This window comes from Artibeus jamaicensis, unplaced genomic scaffold (assembly GCF_021234435.1).
Source record: "Artibeus jamaicensis isolate MK-2021 breed Jamaican fruit bat unplaced genomic scaffold, CSHL_Jam_final contig_465, whole genome shotgun sequence".
Taxonomy (NCBI): domain Eukaryota; kingdom Metazoa; phylum Chordata; class Mammalia; order Chiroptera; family Phyllostomidae; genus Artibeus; species Artibeus jamaicensis.
In genome coordinates, this window is record NW_026521843.1 from 15,387,141 (window position 1) to 15,405,673 (window position 18,533).

Below are 18,533 nucleotides of genomic sequence, written 5' to 3' on the forward strand. Positions count from 1 at the left end.
CATAATAGACCCAAGAAACTCAAGAATCTAAAAGCTCAATCTAGTTTGCTATCTTAATTACTTTTGTCATGCTTATTTAGTATAAACTTTTTTCAGTAAGTTGAATTCACATTCCAACGTGAACTAGAAATGTTAAGCTGTTAACTTCTCAGGAGGATTACAGTTTGCTAGGAGGCTTCAATACTTACATCATCATTAATGCATCGTGAAATGTCACAGGTTCTGATTATAAGCGCAAAACTGCAAATGTTCGTCAATTGGTCTATCTTAAACCTCTCATTAGTTTAGAAATTAAAGAACTATTCACTAACCTAAGTCAGTGATAAAGTCTAACTCAATTTATAGCTCTAAATCCAGTCGTCAGCAGTTCTATACTTAGTAAAGTTCTAAATAACAAAGCCACCCACTCAATAGTTATGCTAAGTCCAACATTTATAGTTTTTCATTTCTTGGAGCTTTTAATACAATATGTTCTTTCTCATATGACTCCTACTCTTCATAACTCCCTCCTCTTTGGATATTACATTTCCTTTTTGATTCACAGATCTCATTTAGTAAGTGGCAAAGAGTTTTCCAAGCAAATTTGGATGTAGCAGAATGATGTAGTGAAAAAAGGTTTTGATGCAAGAATCAGCAGTCATGGGTTTTGGTTTCAGCCCTGTGACTAATTAGCCATACAAATTAGACAAATCACTTCCCTTATCTCAGTCTTTCCATCTGTAAACCTGTGAAGTGTGGGTGTTGGAGTCGGTGGTCACCAACTTTATTTTCAATATGCTGGAAACCTTTATACAAATAAAATCTTTCTCCCCGTGCCCAGTATACAAAACAGAATAGTGGCTGCTCTGAGACACATACTCTTTAAGTTATACATGATCTCTAATTCTCCTTGGAACACAGGCAACAGCCATTGGACCAGATCCGTAAGGGGTCTTTTTTACCTTTAACAGTCTCTGATTTTATTTATCCTCATACACATTACAGTCGCAGCACATTTTGGCCAGTGCCATTGACCTAAACAGTAATAGTCTCAGCTCTCTCCACCTGCCCCATCTCTCTGGCTTCTCCATAGCATACTGATGTGGCCATTTGTAAGAAAATGTGAGAATACTTTATTGTAATTTTCAGCTTCTGCCATGATTCTTTCCTCCATTTTTGGAATATGCCATAAATACTTATTTTTAAATCATAATCTCTAAGATCCTTGTACTGTCTTCGCCCAGTGGAGACATCACAGTTCATCTGTGTTCTCCTCCTGTTTAATCACAGGATGGATATCTCGGTCCACTGCTTTTCAGGCTTCATTTCATCTTTGGATCCATTTTCTTTTCCTTACGTGCTAGTTCTGTAACTTTAAGTGCTTCTCAAACTTTAATGTACATACAAAGCACATTAAGTATCCCGCAGGTGAAGCTGCTGCTGGTCTGAGTGACAAGGCTCCATTCATTCAGGCTTCAGCTGCATGCTGTTGACAAATGTTGTGCCACTCTTGCAGTTCTGACCTGGTATTGGTCCTCTGTCTCTATGCATGTTGAACTGGATAGTCTGAAATATCTAAGAAGTAGAACATTCTCCACTGGAAAACATCCAAATCTTGTTTTTTAACATCATGGAGGCTGAGAAAGCCAGACCCTCTTTCTCCACCTTTTGACACTTTTAGAAGTTTTGTATTTTGGTCTTGGGATATCTGTTACTTCTCTGCTTGCTCTGTCTCCTCTCTTGTAAAAGCCTAGTGCCAGGAAAGAGACCGATAAATTCATTCTCAATACATAGCTGATGAATTTGTCAGCCTTTCCTTGTAGGGCTTTTGACAGTTAATCACGTACTGTCTCATAGGATTGCTTACTGACGAGAAGAAAATAACTCCCTCATCTTCATGTGTTTACATCTGCCTTTTTGAGTAGGAGACTGATTTTTGCCATTTTTTTCTTCACATATTTATCAAAGTGTCTTGCCCATGGCCGATAAATCCTAAATGGGGGTTGACTTAGTGACAGAACATGGTGTGTTATTTGGAAATTTATTAGAAGTGGCAAAAAAGTTGCTCTTGCTTTTCCGTAAGTTGGGGTTTGATCTTCCAGTGTTTGAACTTGAGTTTTCCTTTTATTTTGAACCCGAGGGTAATGGCTCATTCTGCCCAAATTTACACGGATTTGTACTGGAAGGTCGGGCTACTAATTGCTTAGACCTCTGTTGTTTCCATTAGGGACGTCTGCTTGTGGAGCCACTTCTGGGTCGGTGGTCCACCGGCGAGCCCACGTAGCCATTCTTTAATACAAGTATTGTTCATCAGGTATTTACTGGGTGACTTTTTAAAATCCTCACCCCAGGATATGTTTACAGATTTTAGAGATAGTGGAAGAGGAGGAAGAGGGAGGGAGGGAAGGGCAGGGAGAGAGAAACATCAATTGCCTCCCGTATACCCCCCCCACTGGGGAGCAAACCCACAACCTAGGTATGTGCCCTGACTGGGGTTCAAACCCACAACCTTTTGGTGTATGGCATGACACGCCAACCAGCTGAGCAACCTGGCCAGGTGTTGGGTACCTATTTTTATGGTAGGCATCATACTGGGCACTGGAAATACAAAAATGAATTGAACACAGGCATTGCTCTTAAGGAACTTGTCAATCAGATAAATAAGAGTGTATGTGTAAATAACTTTAAACCACAAAAGAAACAATGACATGTCACCACATAAAGGGTGCAGCTAAAGACCTGTAGAATTTCAGAGGAGAAACCATTACATCAGAGGGTGGGATTAAGGATGTCTTGTGAGAGGACATGGATTCTTATTGGGACCTTAAAAAAGGTAGAATTGGGAGTTGTGGCGGTAGGGGAGCCAGGGCTGGAGAAGGCATTCAGGATTGAGAGGCAGAGCATACATGACAAAGTGACAGGAGGGGGTGTGGGCACCTGCTGCAGTTAGGGTGTGTCAATCAGGGGAGGAAGTGGGGTTGGAAAGATGCCTTGGAGAGGCTTGAATACCAGGCCACTGTAGACAGTGGAGGGCTTTTGAAGCTGGGAGAAAGATGCAGTATTCACTGCACTTTGCAGAGCTGATTTTCTACACTAGAACCATCCCTCCAGCCACTTCCAGAGGGATATGGCTCCAAGCCTCTCATTTTTTCCAGTGCTCCTAAGTACCTGTCTGGTAGGTTCTGCAGATAACATCACATGTGCAAATCAAAAGTCCCAGATTACTTAAAGGAGAGTGTCTAGTAGGCTGCATTCTCTGTTTTAACACCTGTGGTTTGTGATTGTCTCTAGTTAATGAGGATGCAGTGCTAGGTGGTTGAAATAATTTGGAAGTAACCAATTGCCTTGTTGTCATGGGCACCAGGAAGTTTGAGCCAAGTGACTTGCTGGTGGGTGGGTCACTGGGTGGGTGTAAAGGTGTTAATGAGCTGCTAGGGTGCCTTTCCCTTCTCCCTCACAGACAGAACCTACCTGGGAAGAATCTCTAAACCCCACAATACAGAGCAACCTGCAGAGGAAAGGTCAAGGTGCAGCTTTAATAGTAGGAAGAATAGCACAGTGGTGGAAATGGTGTCAGACCAAGAGTCCTGAAGGAGTGAGAAGTGAAGCTGACATTTACTGAGCACTTCCTTCATGCCTCTGTCTGTGCACAGCACTTTCACATACACTTGCCAAAACTGTGCAAGCCTGTTGCTTTCCATAAGGCCCACATTTAGCATATCATATGGAAAAACCAAAAACATGTAAACTCTTTGCAAAAAAAAAATCACTTCTACAGCTAGGACATACCATTTTTATACAATTTTTAAGTTGCATTACAAACTTGCAAAACATTTCATATACTCATATGGCATACTGCTGTGGAATTTTCTGCTTTTAGCATTGGCACCTCTACTACGTTTTTGTTCACTGGGTGAGGTTTAGCAGGGGCTCTAGAGCAGAGAGTGCAAGGTGTTCATCCAAGCCCTGGAGCAGGTTGCTGTGCTGTTTCAGGCTCGCCAGGATGAGAAGCAGCAAGTCCAGGGAAACAGCCTAGCTGCAGCCAGAGCCTGGAGCTGCAGGCAGATTACTCCAGCAAAGGTTGCTTCTGCCATCTTTACCCTGACAACTCTTTCCAGGTTCTGATTAGGGTGTGACATTGTGTAGTGTGTGACAAGTATTCAAATAACCCAGGAATGAAAGTCTCCCTTCAGCATGGAATTCTGCAGATTTGGGTTTTCATCTATATTAGTTTAATAATTTACAAGAGAAAATGTTGGTTATAAGTGAAGGAAAACCACTTCAAACCATCTTAAGCATATGGGCAGTTTATTAGCTTTCCAGAGCCAGGAGAAGGTTGAATAGCCAAACCACAGTAGAAGCAGGACACAGTTGGTCCAGGAACCACTGGGACTAAGGGTGTGAGTGGTGCCAGGACTCTGCTCTCATCTCTGCTTCTCTCAGCGTGTCGGCTTTATTCTCTCACAGCATAGCCTGGCCTCTTCCATGTGTGGGAAAAGTGACTGCTGAGACTCTTGAGTTCACAAATCTTGGAGGAAAAAAAAAAATCCAGCCTCTCCCTGGACCCAGAGCTGTTCCCAGGGGGTAGGAATGGGTAGCTCAGTCAGGCACTCTAAGGATTAGGCCCTGGTGGTGGGGAATGGAAGAGAAAGGCGCTTCCCAGAAGAGAGGGTGCGGGCGAGCAATGTTAGTGACCACTGTGTCAGCTACCACTTTAGAGCTGTAATTTTCTGTCCCTTACAAAGAGCTATGTAAAACATTTATGTAAAAGCTGTAGCTGCCTTTCCTTTCAGTTTTGGAGACATACTGGAGAGGTGGTAAATGGTGTTCATATTTTTTCTGAATGGGCTGACGTAAAACTCACAATTGTTTTAATTTGTTTTGTTAGGCTCTTGGATGAAAGTCTGACACAAGGTTTTTATCAGTAGGTGTGCATAAAACCACAACTCAGAGACGTCTGCAGATGTGGTTCAGTATGATTTGTAAAACAGTTGCAGAGATGGATGCTTACTTTTAACTAAGCTCAGCTTCTTATTGGACTCATTAAGAACACAATGTTAGGGCAACAGAGAAACCTCACACTCCAGATTCTTTCCCTAAAAACTCTGGTAAGTTTTTAGAGAAGGTGGTGGAAGCAAGAAACCATTGTTTGCTTCCAGTGAGGACCCTGGCTGTCCTGCCTACACTCCCTTTCACACACCTTTAGAGTAATGCTGTCACTGTTCAAAGAAAGTCAGTGCTTCTGCAGGCTCTGTCTGATCGGCCAAGAATGGAGGGGACAGCATCTGACCAATGAAACCTTGATCACCATTATTTTAAAAGAGCCAGGATTTTTCCTCCCAAAGTTTATTTGCACAACATGTGTTTCAATTTAACTTTATAAACAGAAGCTATAACCAGCATATTAGGGTAAGTACAGCTTCACCAGCAGATTCCTGCATAAATAAGAGCAGTGAAGTGGTCTTTGTTTATGAAAAGAATAAGGTATAAATTTAAAAAAAAAAACCTAACACCATACTGTATTATGACATCTAGCAGTAATGGACTCAAGATGCTACTTCTGGAAAACATGGGTAGGTGACAAAAGCTCTATCCCGGTGTCCTGGACTCACCCCAGCTATTTCAAGAACACTGCAGTTATCCTTTCCTGACCTGACAATCAGCTCTTCTTATTTCACTGAGTATAGTTAGTTAATCATAGAACATGCCTAACCATATATGGTTGGAGGAAGGTTGATTTATGGCTCAGAGCTCCACAGTCCTCACCAGTGTTCTTCAGGGAGCCATCTTCTTTCCTTAGCTGAGTTGGTATCAAGATGTCAAAGGAATGCATTTTATTTGGCATAGTGGCCTTTATAGCTTCTAGTTTGTATACACTTAAGAATTTGAATTACTTGCTCCATAGTTTCTAAAAGTAAACTAAACACATAAAGCATATACTTCTCAGTTTGTTTTGAATACTCATTATGTGTCTGATGCAGGTGAGAGAGTCTATTTTGAGTAAAGAGGGAATAAGAAATGTTTTTTAAGTTGCTCGTGGTCTTTTGGAGCATACAGGATTTAGACACTACACAGAGAATATGTAAATGTGTAGTAACTTTTTGCTGTCTTTTTGGCATTGTGGGCTTCCAAGTTTTTTATACCTTTCTCTGAGCATTGATACCGAGACTCTTCTATGTGCCAGTATAGTGTGTATGATTAAGAGTCCAGGTTCTGAGTCAATATACCTGGATTCAAAACTCATCTTCCCCATTAATCTCTTTCAGCCGCAGTTTCTTCAACTGCGAATGTATAATAGTACCTACCTTTTAAGATTGTTATGATGACTGTATGAGATAATGTATTTAAGCACTAGGCAAAGTAACTGTTAAGTAAACGCTGTTATCTTGTCAACTGTTGTTATCACACATAATAGGAAGTAAAAGATCTCTGCCCTGCCCTCAAGAAGTCCACAATCTATTTGCAATCTAAAATATATGAGGTCTGTCCAGAAGGTGCCACAACCCTGCAATATGAAAAATAGAGACATTTACTGAAGGAGTTACAAGATACAAGAAACATTGTACACAGGACAGTGGTGCCTCAGTCCCCTTCAAACATAGCAGCTTGGGACCTAACACATTTCTCTCAATCCCCATCAGCTGCTTATAGTATTTTCCTGAATCTCATTCACAGTCTGAAATTTCTTTGCTTTCAAAGGTGATTTTAGTTTCAGGAAAAGCCAGAAGTCACAGAGCTCCAAGACTGAGCTGTAGGGGGCTGAGTCACCTGGCTGATTTGATGTTTTGCCAAAAAACTGCACAAGACATGATGCATGAGCAGGCGTGTTGTTGTGATGAAGCTGCCAGTCACCAGTTGCCCATAGCTGTGGCCTTCTGAATCATCTGAATAGTGGAGGAATGTTCAAGTTTAACACAATATTTGATGCAGACTTATTTTTCTACTTGCTCAGTCATTTTGAATGTGATGGCCACACTGTACACATGCTCATTCAGCAGCATCTACCACTGACACTGACTAGTACAGTGAAGTTATCATGATTTACACATGTGCATTCTAGTCTACTCTCCTTGGCTGCCAGGTTACATCATTGCCATGCAAACCATTCTTATTATATTAACAATGGCTGGACTTTTTCTGGACAGACCTCATATATTACGTAAGCAGCTTGGGGAATTCATGAAGCAATGTGGTGAAAACTACCAACGGCAGACGTGGATTTCATAGGAATCTTAATAGAACAAGTGAATTTGCAATCACAGTTAAAGAAATGAAAACCACAGCCAATTAAGAAAAGAAGAGATCAAGCTTCTTGATAAGGGGAATGGAAAGTATAAATGCATTTAGTCAAAATCTAGTAAAATACATGGGAAGTGACCCAATTTGTCTGGACAAGGCAAGGATAATCTTTTTACTCCCATTCCCATTTGGTTGAATCAAATCAGAAGTAACCCTCTTAAATGGTATCTTCATGTGAGATACCAAAATATCATATGGATCTTTAGCAAGAACTCAGTTTGTGGTAGAGATAGGCTGTTCCTAGGCCCTCAGGAACCTGCCAGGTGCTGCAACCACCTGCTGTGTGGACAGGAGGAGGCTGGGGGCTGGGAGCCACAGCATCAGGCAAAAGAGCCAGACAGGGACCCATTGATTGCTTTGCCTCAGCTGTTTGGCTCAACTTCCTCACTGTTGCATTTGCTTTACTTTCTGACTATGCTGCTTTCCCTAGCACTTGTAAGTTTTCCAGCTCTTTGATGAAGAGGAAATGACTTGATTTCCAGAATAACTGGTGTTGTTATTGGGCAGACACTCCTTAACGGTGAGACCAAGGTCTTATTTTACATACATCATTTTTCTTTTTCTTCAATGTTTCTTCTGCTTATATTTAATTCCATTCCCAGAATATTTATTGACATGTCTTTAAAAAATTTATATTTATTGACTTCTCTTGAGAGAGAGAAATGTCAATTTGTTTTTCCACTTATTTATGCATTCATTGGTTGATTCTTGGATGTGCCTTGACTGGGAATTGAACCCACATGTTGGTATATTGGGCGATGCTTTAACCAACTGAGCTACCCAGCCAGGGCTCTCACTGACATGTCTTAATGCCAGTAGAATTCAAACTCATATTTTGATTGGGGCTGCTTGGGTCAATATAAAACACCGTGAGTTAAGGGTTTTTTTACTTAAATCTTTAATCTCCTGCCTTAAGCAGTGAGAGGCTGCTGCTGAGTCACCGTAAGACTGTCTTGGACCACTCTCTTTAGACTTCCATTCCTTCCTCACTCCTCATCCTCTTTCCTTGCTTTATTTTTTTTCTCCATAACATTTGTAACATACTATATATACTTTACTTACTTTGTTAAATGCATGAATGAGGTAGCCCTATGAGAGTCTTGTTCTCTAGAAAGAATCTTGACTTTGAAAAATGTAAGTTTATGTAATTTGATGATAAATCTATGTTATCAAAATCCTGGGACTGCGTAAGTACAAACCACACTTAGCACAATTTTTTCAAAAATGCTGTTTTGGAGATTATAATTCGCCTACAGCTTTTGAAAAACTCAGAGCATTTATATAATGAGGTGCTTGCCAGACTAGTTTTTTGTCGCCCTGGGAGTCATGATTAATCCTGCATCTCATTTAATGCCATTTCAAATGTAACTCAAAATGGTTCTTTCTTGATTTTTGACATATTGTGTAATCTTTATGTCCTCTTTATAATTTTTATATCTATAAACTGGTTTTGCTGGTAATGGTTATAGCTTTGTTGTAGGCCTTTTTGAATTGAGAAATACAATGGCCTTTTTACAGTCTTCCTATGTGACTTGTGGTTTGTAATATTTATTGTTCAGCTAATGTCTATCAGCAATTGGTTAATTGGTAGTTTGTATCTATATTGACAGTCAACATACAGGGGCTTGTTTAGTGGCTGTTGTCTTCACTTGGAAAATTAACGTATCAAAGGGGTACAGCATAATGAATAACTGTACTTGTGATTACTTTCATTTCCAAAGCTAGTTGTTAGAGGGTTTTCTGCACTCTTTGACATTTAAAAGAGCTCCATTTGAGGATAGTTATATAAATAAACCATTATGACCTAAGCAAAATGGTAAATCTTATTAGTATGTGTATCCTTTGCTTTCATGTGGTTCAGATTTGAAATAGCTTTAATAAAACCTTAGTTACATATTGAAGGAACTAGAGAGATAAATATTGGGAATCTCTCTAACTGAAAGGCTTCTCTCAATTCCCATCATTTACTCAGTTCTTTTAGTCACTCCTGCATTAATTCATTTTATTTCAGTTTGCCATGTGTGTACAATGTCCCAGGTGCTGGGGATGCAAAAAGGAATAGTAAAAGCTCCCGGCCTGCAAGGAACTTACCATCTAGTTGTCATTCACTGTAGGCCATAGGAACTCCTTTCTGATGTAGTCACATGCTGAGCCAAATCCACTGTTAAATCTTAGCAATAAATAATGGCCATTATCGCCTCACTGTGTGTATGTCAGTGCCTGACATACTTTTATAAAGGGGGTAGGCAGTATGCTCTTTTAGCTTCAGTAGATCCGCCACCTTCTCCTCCATTTTAGCCCACTGCAGTTCCAAATGGTGCGGGGAGAAAGCCCTGAAAATGTACAATTGTACATTTTTAAATGTCCCCTACTACACTGTAACCACCTCCTGTTTTCCAAATGCTGCCATTAGTGGTTACAATAATCATCTGTAATGTTAGCTTCTAAGAACCATGGTACAAGAGCTTCTTTTATAATTTCCCAGATGGGAAGGAACACATGTACACACTGGGTAGAGTTGCAGAAACTGGAAACAGCACTGTGTGGGTTTGTATTTTTGGAACTCTTGGGGCTTATTTAAGCACTCCAAGTCAAACTTAGGTATCCATTAAGAATCAAATACCAGTTCGGGGAAAACTCATGTGCCACCCCAAAGGGAATAAGTCATATTACAGTAGTTTTGAAAAGGAACTCAAGGAAACAACCATTTTTATATTGACTAATGTTTCATGTATAGTTTTTGTAAGGTGTCATGATAAATGCTAATTATAGAGACCAGGGTCACTCCATTTGTTTGGAGGACTGTCCCTAAGCATTTCTGTTTTTTTATTTAAATAATAGTGAAGTGAGAAGTTAAAAAGTAGAAAAGAGATAAGCATATGAAAAAGGCTTCAGTGGCCCCTAGTTATTGCATTTTTTTTAACAGGGTTTTGTGACTTGTAGTCAAAGTCTCAACCTTTAACAAGGAAACTCAGCCATTGGGGGAAGGTGTCTGAAAATCAGTGTTAGTTCTTTTTTTTATTGTCTTTCTGAATGTGACCAATCTAACTTCAGAGGGGACTACTTGTAAACTTAAATTATAAAATGAATTTGTCCCTGTAAATGTAAATTTTTTCAAACTGAGCTTTAACCCTAGTCTTAGATGTTTTATGACTTCTCATATAATTATGTAGTTTCTATTTGTTACAGCCATTTTTTTAAATTTTAAAGCAGTTCCTGTTTATTAACTGACCAGATTACAAAAATGACCATGGTAGATGCCTTAGTTCATCCTAATAAGCCTGTTGATCTGGTCTTTCCTGTTACCAGCATTTCCACCTTCTACAAAATGGGTGGTCTTTTTCTTCATTCTACCTCTTGGAGAAGATAATTTGAAGGGCCACAAGAAGTTGTTTGTTTCTTTGAAGCGTTTTCCAACAGTATAGATCTCATGAATCAGATCCTCCATGAAGATTATGCCATATTTACCAAGAGATCGAGCAATCAATGCATTATCTGTCAGGGCAATTCGTTTTTTGTTGATTTTCCCATACCCACGCTTGTAGATCAATTCATTTACTGACTTCAGGTTAGGGTACCCCCATGCAATATATGGTTCCACAATTCTCAGCATGTTAATCGAAGCCTTGTTGAGCTTAACAAAGCTACCATTGAAGATCTGGCGAAGGCAAAGAAGCTGCAGCACCTTTCGGACCTTTGGGCTCACACCATTGATACCTCTGATCCTGATGACAAATGCCAATTTGGGTTCTGCAGGTGCATAGAAATTGCCAGCTTTTCTTGCCATTCTAGCCATTCGAATCTCAGTTCTGTACATCTGCCTATATTCCTTGTGATAGTGATTAGCTTTTTCATAGATAAGCTTCCTCCTTGCCTTTCGAAGCATCTTTTGGGCAAATTTCTTTCTCAGGCGCTTGATTTTCAGCTCTGCGAAATTCCTTCACTTTTTCTTAAGGGTTTCTGGCACAGCAGGAACCTTCTTCTTCTCTGCGCCCTCCATGGTTCCAGCCGGAAAAAAAAGAGCTGTTACGGCCATATTTTTAAAAGCATCTATCCTCATTTTACAGGAAAGAATATTCAAGGATGAATACTGTATCATAGGTAAACTCAGACTCTCGATCTTGGCTCTCTTTTTAAAACCAGTAGTTCAGGGAACTTGGAGTATTATTGGTGGGGGGAGAGGAGCAAGGAGTCAGTACCAAGTTTCTAGACATCTTTGGTGGCGGCAGCCTGTGAAAGCAGGTTCCTAAACATAACTAGGTATGGAGAGTAAATGTTAGGAATTAACATTAATTTGTTCATTAATTTATTCACTTGGCAAACATCGAGGAGTTTCCATGGTTCAGGTGCTGCTGTACAAAGGGCTTTCTTTTACAAACTTCCTGTATCATACCACCTAAAAATGTATTTCAGAGCTGTTCAAATGTCCATGTAAAAATTAAATTATAACAGTGTTAGATGGAAAACTAGGGAAATAGTTATATAACCTCGGTTATTTTGACCAGATTTAATATATAGAGGAATCTAAATGTTTTCTGTATTAGAAAATTCCCAAAACAAAGTAAAACTTCAAAGCCAGACTGAGAGAAAATAGGTATGACATGTGAATAGACAAGCATTAATAAACAGCAGCAACAAAAAGTCTAAGAACCTGAAAGTGAAATGGGCAATGGATTTGATCAGAAAATTTACAGAAGTGTAAATGACCAGTAAACCAGGTGAAAAGCTGCTCAGCTTTATCTGTTGAATCTAAATCCAGACACCATTTTCCAGCTGTCAGATTGCCAACATTAATTGAAAAGAATGACAAGAGCACTATTACTTGGTTATTCAGGATGAGTGGAAACTCATCAGGCTTTCGTACTGATGAAAATTTATGGGTCCTAATGCAAGTTGCTATAAATTTTTAGAAAAATTATTTATTAAACTCTGTTGAAAGGTAAAATGTTCAGAACCTTTGATCCAACAAGCTCACTTCTCATTTATTAAGAAAAGTAAGCCCCACTAGTAAAGGACATATACTGTGTATGGATATTTATCGTAGCATGATCAAGTGGCCTAGAGCTACAGCCAACCTGAATGTTTGTGGCTAGGAGTGCGCCATGGAGCATTGTGTAGCTATTTAGAAAGCAGTCCGTAGAGTGATGTATATATAATATGATTCCATTAGGGAAAACAAAACAGAAAGAAAGGTTAAAGAGGTATTTATATGAAAATGTATGTATGTGTGTGTGTTTTTATGAGCATAGAAAAAGCTGTTCGGCCTGGCTGGTATGGTTCAGTGGATTGTGTGCCGGCCTGTGAACCAAAGGGTCACTGGTTCCATTCTCGGTCAGGGTACATGCCTGGGTTGCAGGCCAGGCCCCCAGTTTGGGGTGTGCAAGAGGCAACCACACATTGATGTTTCTCTCCCTCTTTTCCTCCCTCCTTTCCCCCCTCTCCAAAAATAAATAAATAAAATCTTAAAAAGAAAAAAAGAAGAAGCTGTTTGAGGCTACACCGAGTTAATATTAGTTGCCTTAAAAAGTGAGGGTGGAAGAACTTTTCTTTATAAACTTCTCTACGATTTGACTTGTTACAAGCCTAAATTTTATAGTGCAAAACCAAAAAACAATTGAGAAGTTAAGAAACAAAGAATGAAAAGGAGGAGGAAGTGGCCAAATTGACAGGAGAAGACCAGGAGAGTGTAATTTTTTAGAAACTGGAAGAGAGAGGATTCCAGAGGAGAGAGATCACCTGTGTCAAATACTGTTAGAGAGCAAGTAAAGTAAGGAGAGAGAAGCATTTGCTGTGTTGAGTGGATAACTCTGTGGGAGCCGCCTTGGTGGCTGGCAGGGTCAGAGGCTTAAGTGCCGGGTAGGAGATCCATGGGAGGGGAGGGAGTCTGTGAAGGGGAGGAGAGAAATGAGAGAGAATCCTGGGGGTTGTGTAGAGACAAGTATGACTTTATTTTTATTTTTTAAGATGGAAGAGATTTCTGGTGCTTGCCCCTTTGTAAACATGTTACACTTGTACATCTAATAATCGCTATAAGGCAGAGCAAGGACACTAATGATGTTAATGCTGAGCAGGACGAGCATGATGGCAGTTGCCCAGGATGGCAGGAAGGAAGGGGTGAAGTTTGTTTAGACAGAAAGAAGGGCATCATACCGGAGGCTGTCAATGTTCACAGGCAGTGATTCTTAGCTTCTAGGTCGGGACCCTTGTAGGATGGCTGCTCAACCCTCTGGGGGGCCTGTGAACTAATCCAGAAATACAGGTCAGTTCTTACTAGTTCCTGTGGGTGAAAGATGTGTAATTCTATTAAGTTTTTTTTTAAATTATATTTCACTTGGAGCCACTACCCACCAACAATCAATCATTAAGGGTTACTAAAATTTGGTATTCACAAATTAAAAGCACATGCTACTAGAATTTATTCTAAGTCAGTATTCTATTCAGAAGTCTGGCCAACACTCAGTGCTTGGCAATAGTTGTAAAGTATACACACAGTTGTAGGTCCCACAATTTTGACTCAGTATATCATCAGTGTTGGCTTGAGTTGGTTATGGCACTCGATTATTGCTGTTCTTGCTTTTTAATTATAAATTACAATTTATCATTACAAGTTTAGTTTATTGTTGGCTGTTTAGTTAACCACTCAGTGTTTCTTTCTCTTTTTTTAAGGTTATAGTACTTGTCTAATGAAGTTTATTTTAATTTTGTAAGGATTTTATTTATTTATCTTCAGAGAGAGGGGAAAGGAGGGAGAAAGAGAGTGAGTGAAACATTTGTGTAAGAGAGAAACATTGAGCGGTTGCCTCTCCCACACCCCAAACTGGGGACCTGGCTTGCAACCCAGGCATGTGCTCTGACCAGGAATCAAACCAGCAACCTTTTGGTCCATAGGCCTGCACTCAATCCACTGAGCCCTACCAGCCAGGACTTAGTGTTTCTTACTACATATTTGGATGAACAATATTTTTGTCTTACAATATTCTTACAACTTGACTTTAGGATATGTATGTCTTATGGTTCTTATATGAATCATCCATGATCATTTTGCTCAAGTACATGTGTATATAACCCCCTGCCATTTGCTTGCATGGTGGCTCACTTCAAAGTATCTTGAAGCAAACTATCTTTGGTATGTTTCTTGGAAATTTTTGCTATTTAAAATAACTTACAACATACTATCAATGAAGGTATAATAAAATTGCTGGATATTTTAAGATTTTTTGGTTTTCTTATTATAGAAATCATGTTTATAATTCATACTCTTATAAAAAGTAAATTGGAAGCAATTTATAAATATATAAATTATAAGCCATTATATACATATGTATATGTACTTCCAGCAACATGTTTACTGTCGTTTGTTGATGATGTTTTGTCTAATTCTTTGTTATCACCAGATTCACTTTTCCCCTCTTGGAGTGTGGGAACAAGTAGATAGGTGAGGGTCTTATCCTCACCACATTAGGCTTTGGTCAGAAAGTTTGGAAGCCATCACTCTACCAGAGTGACTAGGTATGTGGCAAAGGATGTACAGAACTGCCAAATTCAAATACAGGTAACTCAGACCTCCTGGCCTAAATGACAGTGGACTGTGAGCTCGTCACCCAAAAGATGTTATGAGAACAGCTACTGATGACATTTCCTGTTTAAGGATGTAAACGAAGACCCTGGAGAAGATGTGGCCCTCCTTTCCGTCAGTTTTGAGGATACCGAAGCCACTCAGGTGTATCCCAAGCTGTACTTGTCACCCCGAATTGAACAGTAAGTATCAGTGTCATTAGTCTTCTGTAGTCCAGTGCTTCTCCTTGTTGACCAAGCCTGCTTTGGTAATTCTTTTGCCACTCTTCAAGTCTTAAAATGATTTTCTTAATTGACTTTTGTTTTCTTAAAAATTAATTAGGAGTTTAGATTACAGAGTAAATGCAATTAGTATTTGCCACTGCAATCTTTGGATGAGTCTTGGTTGTATAATTAGTGATGTGAATACTGTACCTTTGCAGAGAGAGATGAGTAGGCAGACTGAATCTGAAATTGTGACTCCTTCCAAATATTTCTTGGGTATGGATGGTTACAGCTTAAGGAGGACTGCTGAACAATAACCTATCCAATTTCTTAATATATTTGTAACTAGTATAGCTATTTTTAAACAATGTAACTAGTCTCCTGAAAATACTAAGCAAATACTTATTCAGAAGTTAGTACAGGTCTATTAAAAGCTGATAGCTTAAAAAGATGACATGTTTGAATTATTTTTCTGTGTCTAAATAGCTCTATGTAATCTTACACAGCATTTGGTCTACATGGTACAAGTAGTTTGATGTCACATCTGTGTTAACCAAATAACTTTACTCACTGGTAATGAATTCTACCAGAACTAGCCTCACAATGTGCTTATTGTTGGTTAAAATGCTTTAGTAGCTTATTTTACTTCAAAGGAAGCTGAAGTTCATTGAAAATAGATTGCAACCAGATTTGCTTGGGAACTTTGGACAGATTTTTCATCAGCAGAGAGAGTTTTTAGAGACTCTGATTGAAGTGTGTTATTAAAATTCTCTGCATGTCATAGTCCAGGTTGACTGGGTTTTTTCTGTGAGATGTGGTCACTATTCAGCATGTATATACTCAGCCATCTTCACCCCCTCTGACACGAGTTGCTCTAAGTCATGAATCGTGGACATACCATCTTGCACACTGAGAGGACAGGGCTGTTTATGCTTAAGTATGGAAGATTATGAGCACCAATAATCTGTAGACATGATCTCTTTTATTTTTGTACCACTGGCGGCACCTAGGACAGGATTTTACAGTAGTGGGCGCTGAATGACTATTTTAATTTTTAATTTAAAATACTAACACATACCAGGAAGAGATCAAAGAGCACTGGGGGCATTACAGGGAAGTGGTAACAAGTAAGGTTCTGTATGTAACAAGTGCGTCTGGTTTAAACCTGGGTTCTGCAACACCAGTTGGCAAAATATTTAATGTCTTTGAACTTGTTTTCTCATCCGTAAAATAGGCATAATAGTACCTATTTTATAGTGTTGTTTTGAGGATTATATTAAATACTGTTCATAAAGCATTAATTAATTGCTGGGCCTGGCTGGCATTATAGCAAGTAGTAGCTGTTCATGTTACTATTAGTGATGTAGTTCATAGTGGAAGAAAGTGTGAGTGAGTGGTGAGCAGGACAAGTGGGACAGGAAAAGAGGATGGTAAATAAGTGACTAGATGCTAGTCCTAGAGTAGCCAGTCAGTCTGTACATAATGAGTTAAGGTATATTGGTGATGGGAAAAGAGAGATGTTAATGAGACAATCCCAGGAGGTAGGTAATAAGAATGTCAGTTAAGCTGCAGTCAAGAATTTGCCAGCTCTGAAAAATAATTTTCCCAGTCCCCACACTATTTTCCCCAGAAGTTACTGCATCTAGCTTGCAAATAAGCTTGCTGACAAAATATTCCTCCCTCTAAAAATCTAAGGTGTGATGTGAAAAATTATTAGTGCAGGATGTATTTTAAGTTGTTGCCTATTTCTAAAATCCAGCTTTCTACATTTTCCTCCACATTCATTTTCAGTTAAGAACTGGCCACAGTGAAACTTTCCAGATCAGTTTCTCATTTCGTCTCCTCTAGCCTGTCCTTCAGCCAGACTTTCACTTGTTTTCTTAATTCTTCTGTACTCTTCTTTTGTGCTTTTGCTAAAGCCGTCATGTCCTTGTAAAGTGCCCTTCTCCAGTGCCCTCTTCCTATTGAAATGTCATGTATTTTCTAAGGCCTTACTCAAATGCCATCTCTACCAAACATTTCCTTGAGCACAATTAGCCTAGCGTTTCCCTAAATTCTTATAAGACTAAATTTGTATTACTCTTATTATCTGCTCACCATAGATTTAGTTATGCGCATTTTTTTTTATCTTTTACTAAATTGCAAGCTACTCAGGGACAAGGAACAAGTCTTTTCATTCCTTTAATAGCCTGAATGGCAATGTTCTAGGTCAGTAAGTAATTCTTATAAGAAAAATTGAAAATGCTGCACTGAAAGCTATTATATTTTTCTTGTTAGTAAAAGTTTACTTAGTGGAACTATATTTGTATTAACAACCCCACCCCCTGCCACTGCCACCACCCCTTGCATCCTTGAGTAGAAGTTGTACAAATGAGGTTTTAGAGAAAGGTTAAAATGGAAAGTGGCCAAATTGTGTTATAACTTTCTAAGGCCTTAAATATTTGCTAAAGTTATTAATATCTTTGGTTAACTCTTACAGAGATCAGATTAGAACAGAAGTAATGCCATTTCAGTAAGGCAGAGGTCATAGGAAAGATACTAAGAACTGTGTGAAGTGGGGTCGGTACTGTCTCTGATACTGTGGTAAGCTCTCGTTTCTTTTCTGTGTTTCATGCTATCCTGTCAACTTTCAGCTATCCAAGCATTGACTGCGGACTCAGACTTGGAGAGTTCTTTCAGGAGTCATGGGGAAAGTATCCCATGTGGACCCGCCCGAAGCCAATGCCAGACGCTTGCCCTAGCTGAGGCTTGTACTCTTTTTGGCTTCTGCCGTGGCTCTTTCTAGGAAGTCCTAAGCCCCATGCAGTGGATTTGACAGGCATAGGCCTAAGTGAGACCAATAGACTGAGCCCATATTAGCTAAATATTGATGAGTAAAGGCTTGCATTCTCACTGTCTGCTCTCCATGAGCATGGAAGGATATTTTGAGCCTGGGAGATACCCCATTTCAGTATAGCTCCTCTCTGTCCGGCCCAGCTTGACTGTGCAGTGGGCAAAGATGTTATGTTCACATTAACTAGTCTTAGAACTAGGGAGAAGCTACTTTGCGCTCTTGGCCTTCACATGTAGGAAAAGAGATCAATTTGTTGTGCCCTAAAGATTTCTAGGGACATGGATACCAAATGTCTCCAAATGAGACATTCCCCACTAACAGGGACACTTGTCGGAGACATTGGGTAGAAAACTCCCCAATGTATTGTAATAACAATACATTATGGAGCTCTAAATGCAGTCCCACTTCAGAAGGCTCTCTGTTTACCCAGGGTCCTGGCACAGTTGTCTGGTGTCTCTGGCAGCTGGCATGCATGCCTGCTCACCTTTATGGGGCTTAGATGCATGTCGCTTCCTGGTCTCCCACTGTGTGTGTATATGGCTTGCAAAGTAAATGCTTCTGAGAACCTCCTGTTCTTCTCACACAGGGACATTTATGCAATGTGCATATTTCAGACCCTATACATTTGTTTTCCAAGGGACCC

At 39.6% G+C, this 18,533-nt stretch overlaps 2 protein-coding genes across 3 annotated transcripts in view; one reads left to right on the forward strand and one right to left on the reverse strand.

The window, feature by feature from the left end:
- The window catches only part of BABAM2 (BRISC and BRCA1 A complex member 2), a 357,539-nt gene that overhangs the window by 176,760 nt on the left and 162,246 nt on the right, over nt 1-18,533 (forward strand). For both annotated transcript variants that reach the window (XM_037146619.2, XM_037146620.2), the window contains one exon: nt 14,927-15,036. In XM_037146619.2, coding sequence (XP_037002514.1) covers nt 14,927-15,036 — 110 coding nt within the window. The remainder of the gene's footprint in view (nt 1-14,926; nt 15,037-18,533) is intronic.
- Nucleotides 10,541-11,293, reverse strand: LOC119050362 (60S ribosomal protein L7-like). Its single transcript, XM_053666966.1, has one exon. It carries the CDS (start codon nt 11,162-11,164, stop codon nt 10,541-10,543), a length of 624 nt encoding a protein of 207 aa, XP_053522941.1. The 5' UTR covers nt 11,165-11,293.

Coding starts and splice junctions, on each gene's coding strand:
- LOC119050362 (XM_053666966.1), bottom strand. CDS start 11,164: ATGCTTCGAAAGGCAAGGAGGAAGCTTATCTATGAAAAAGCTAATCAC.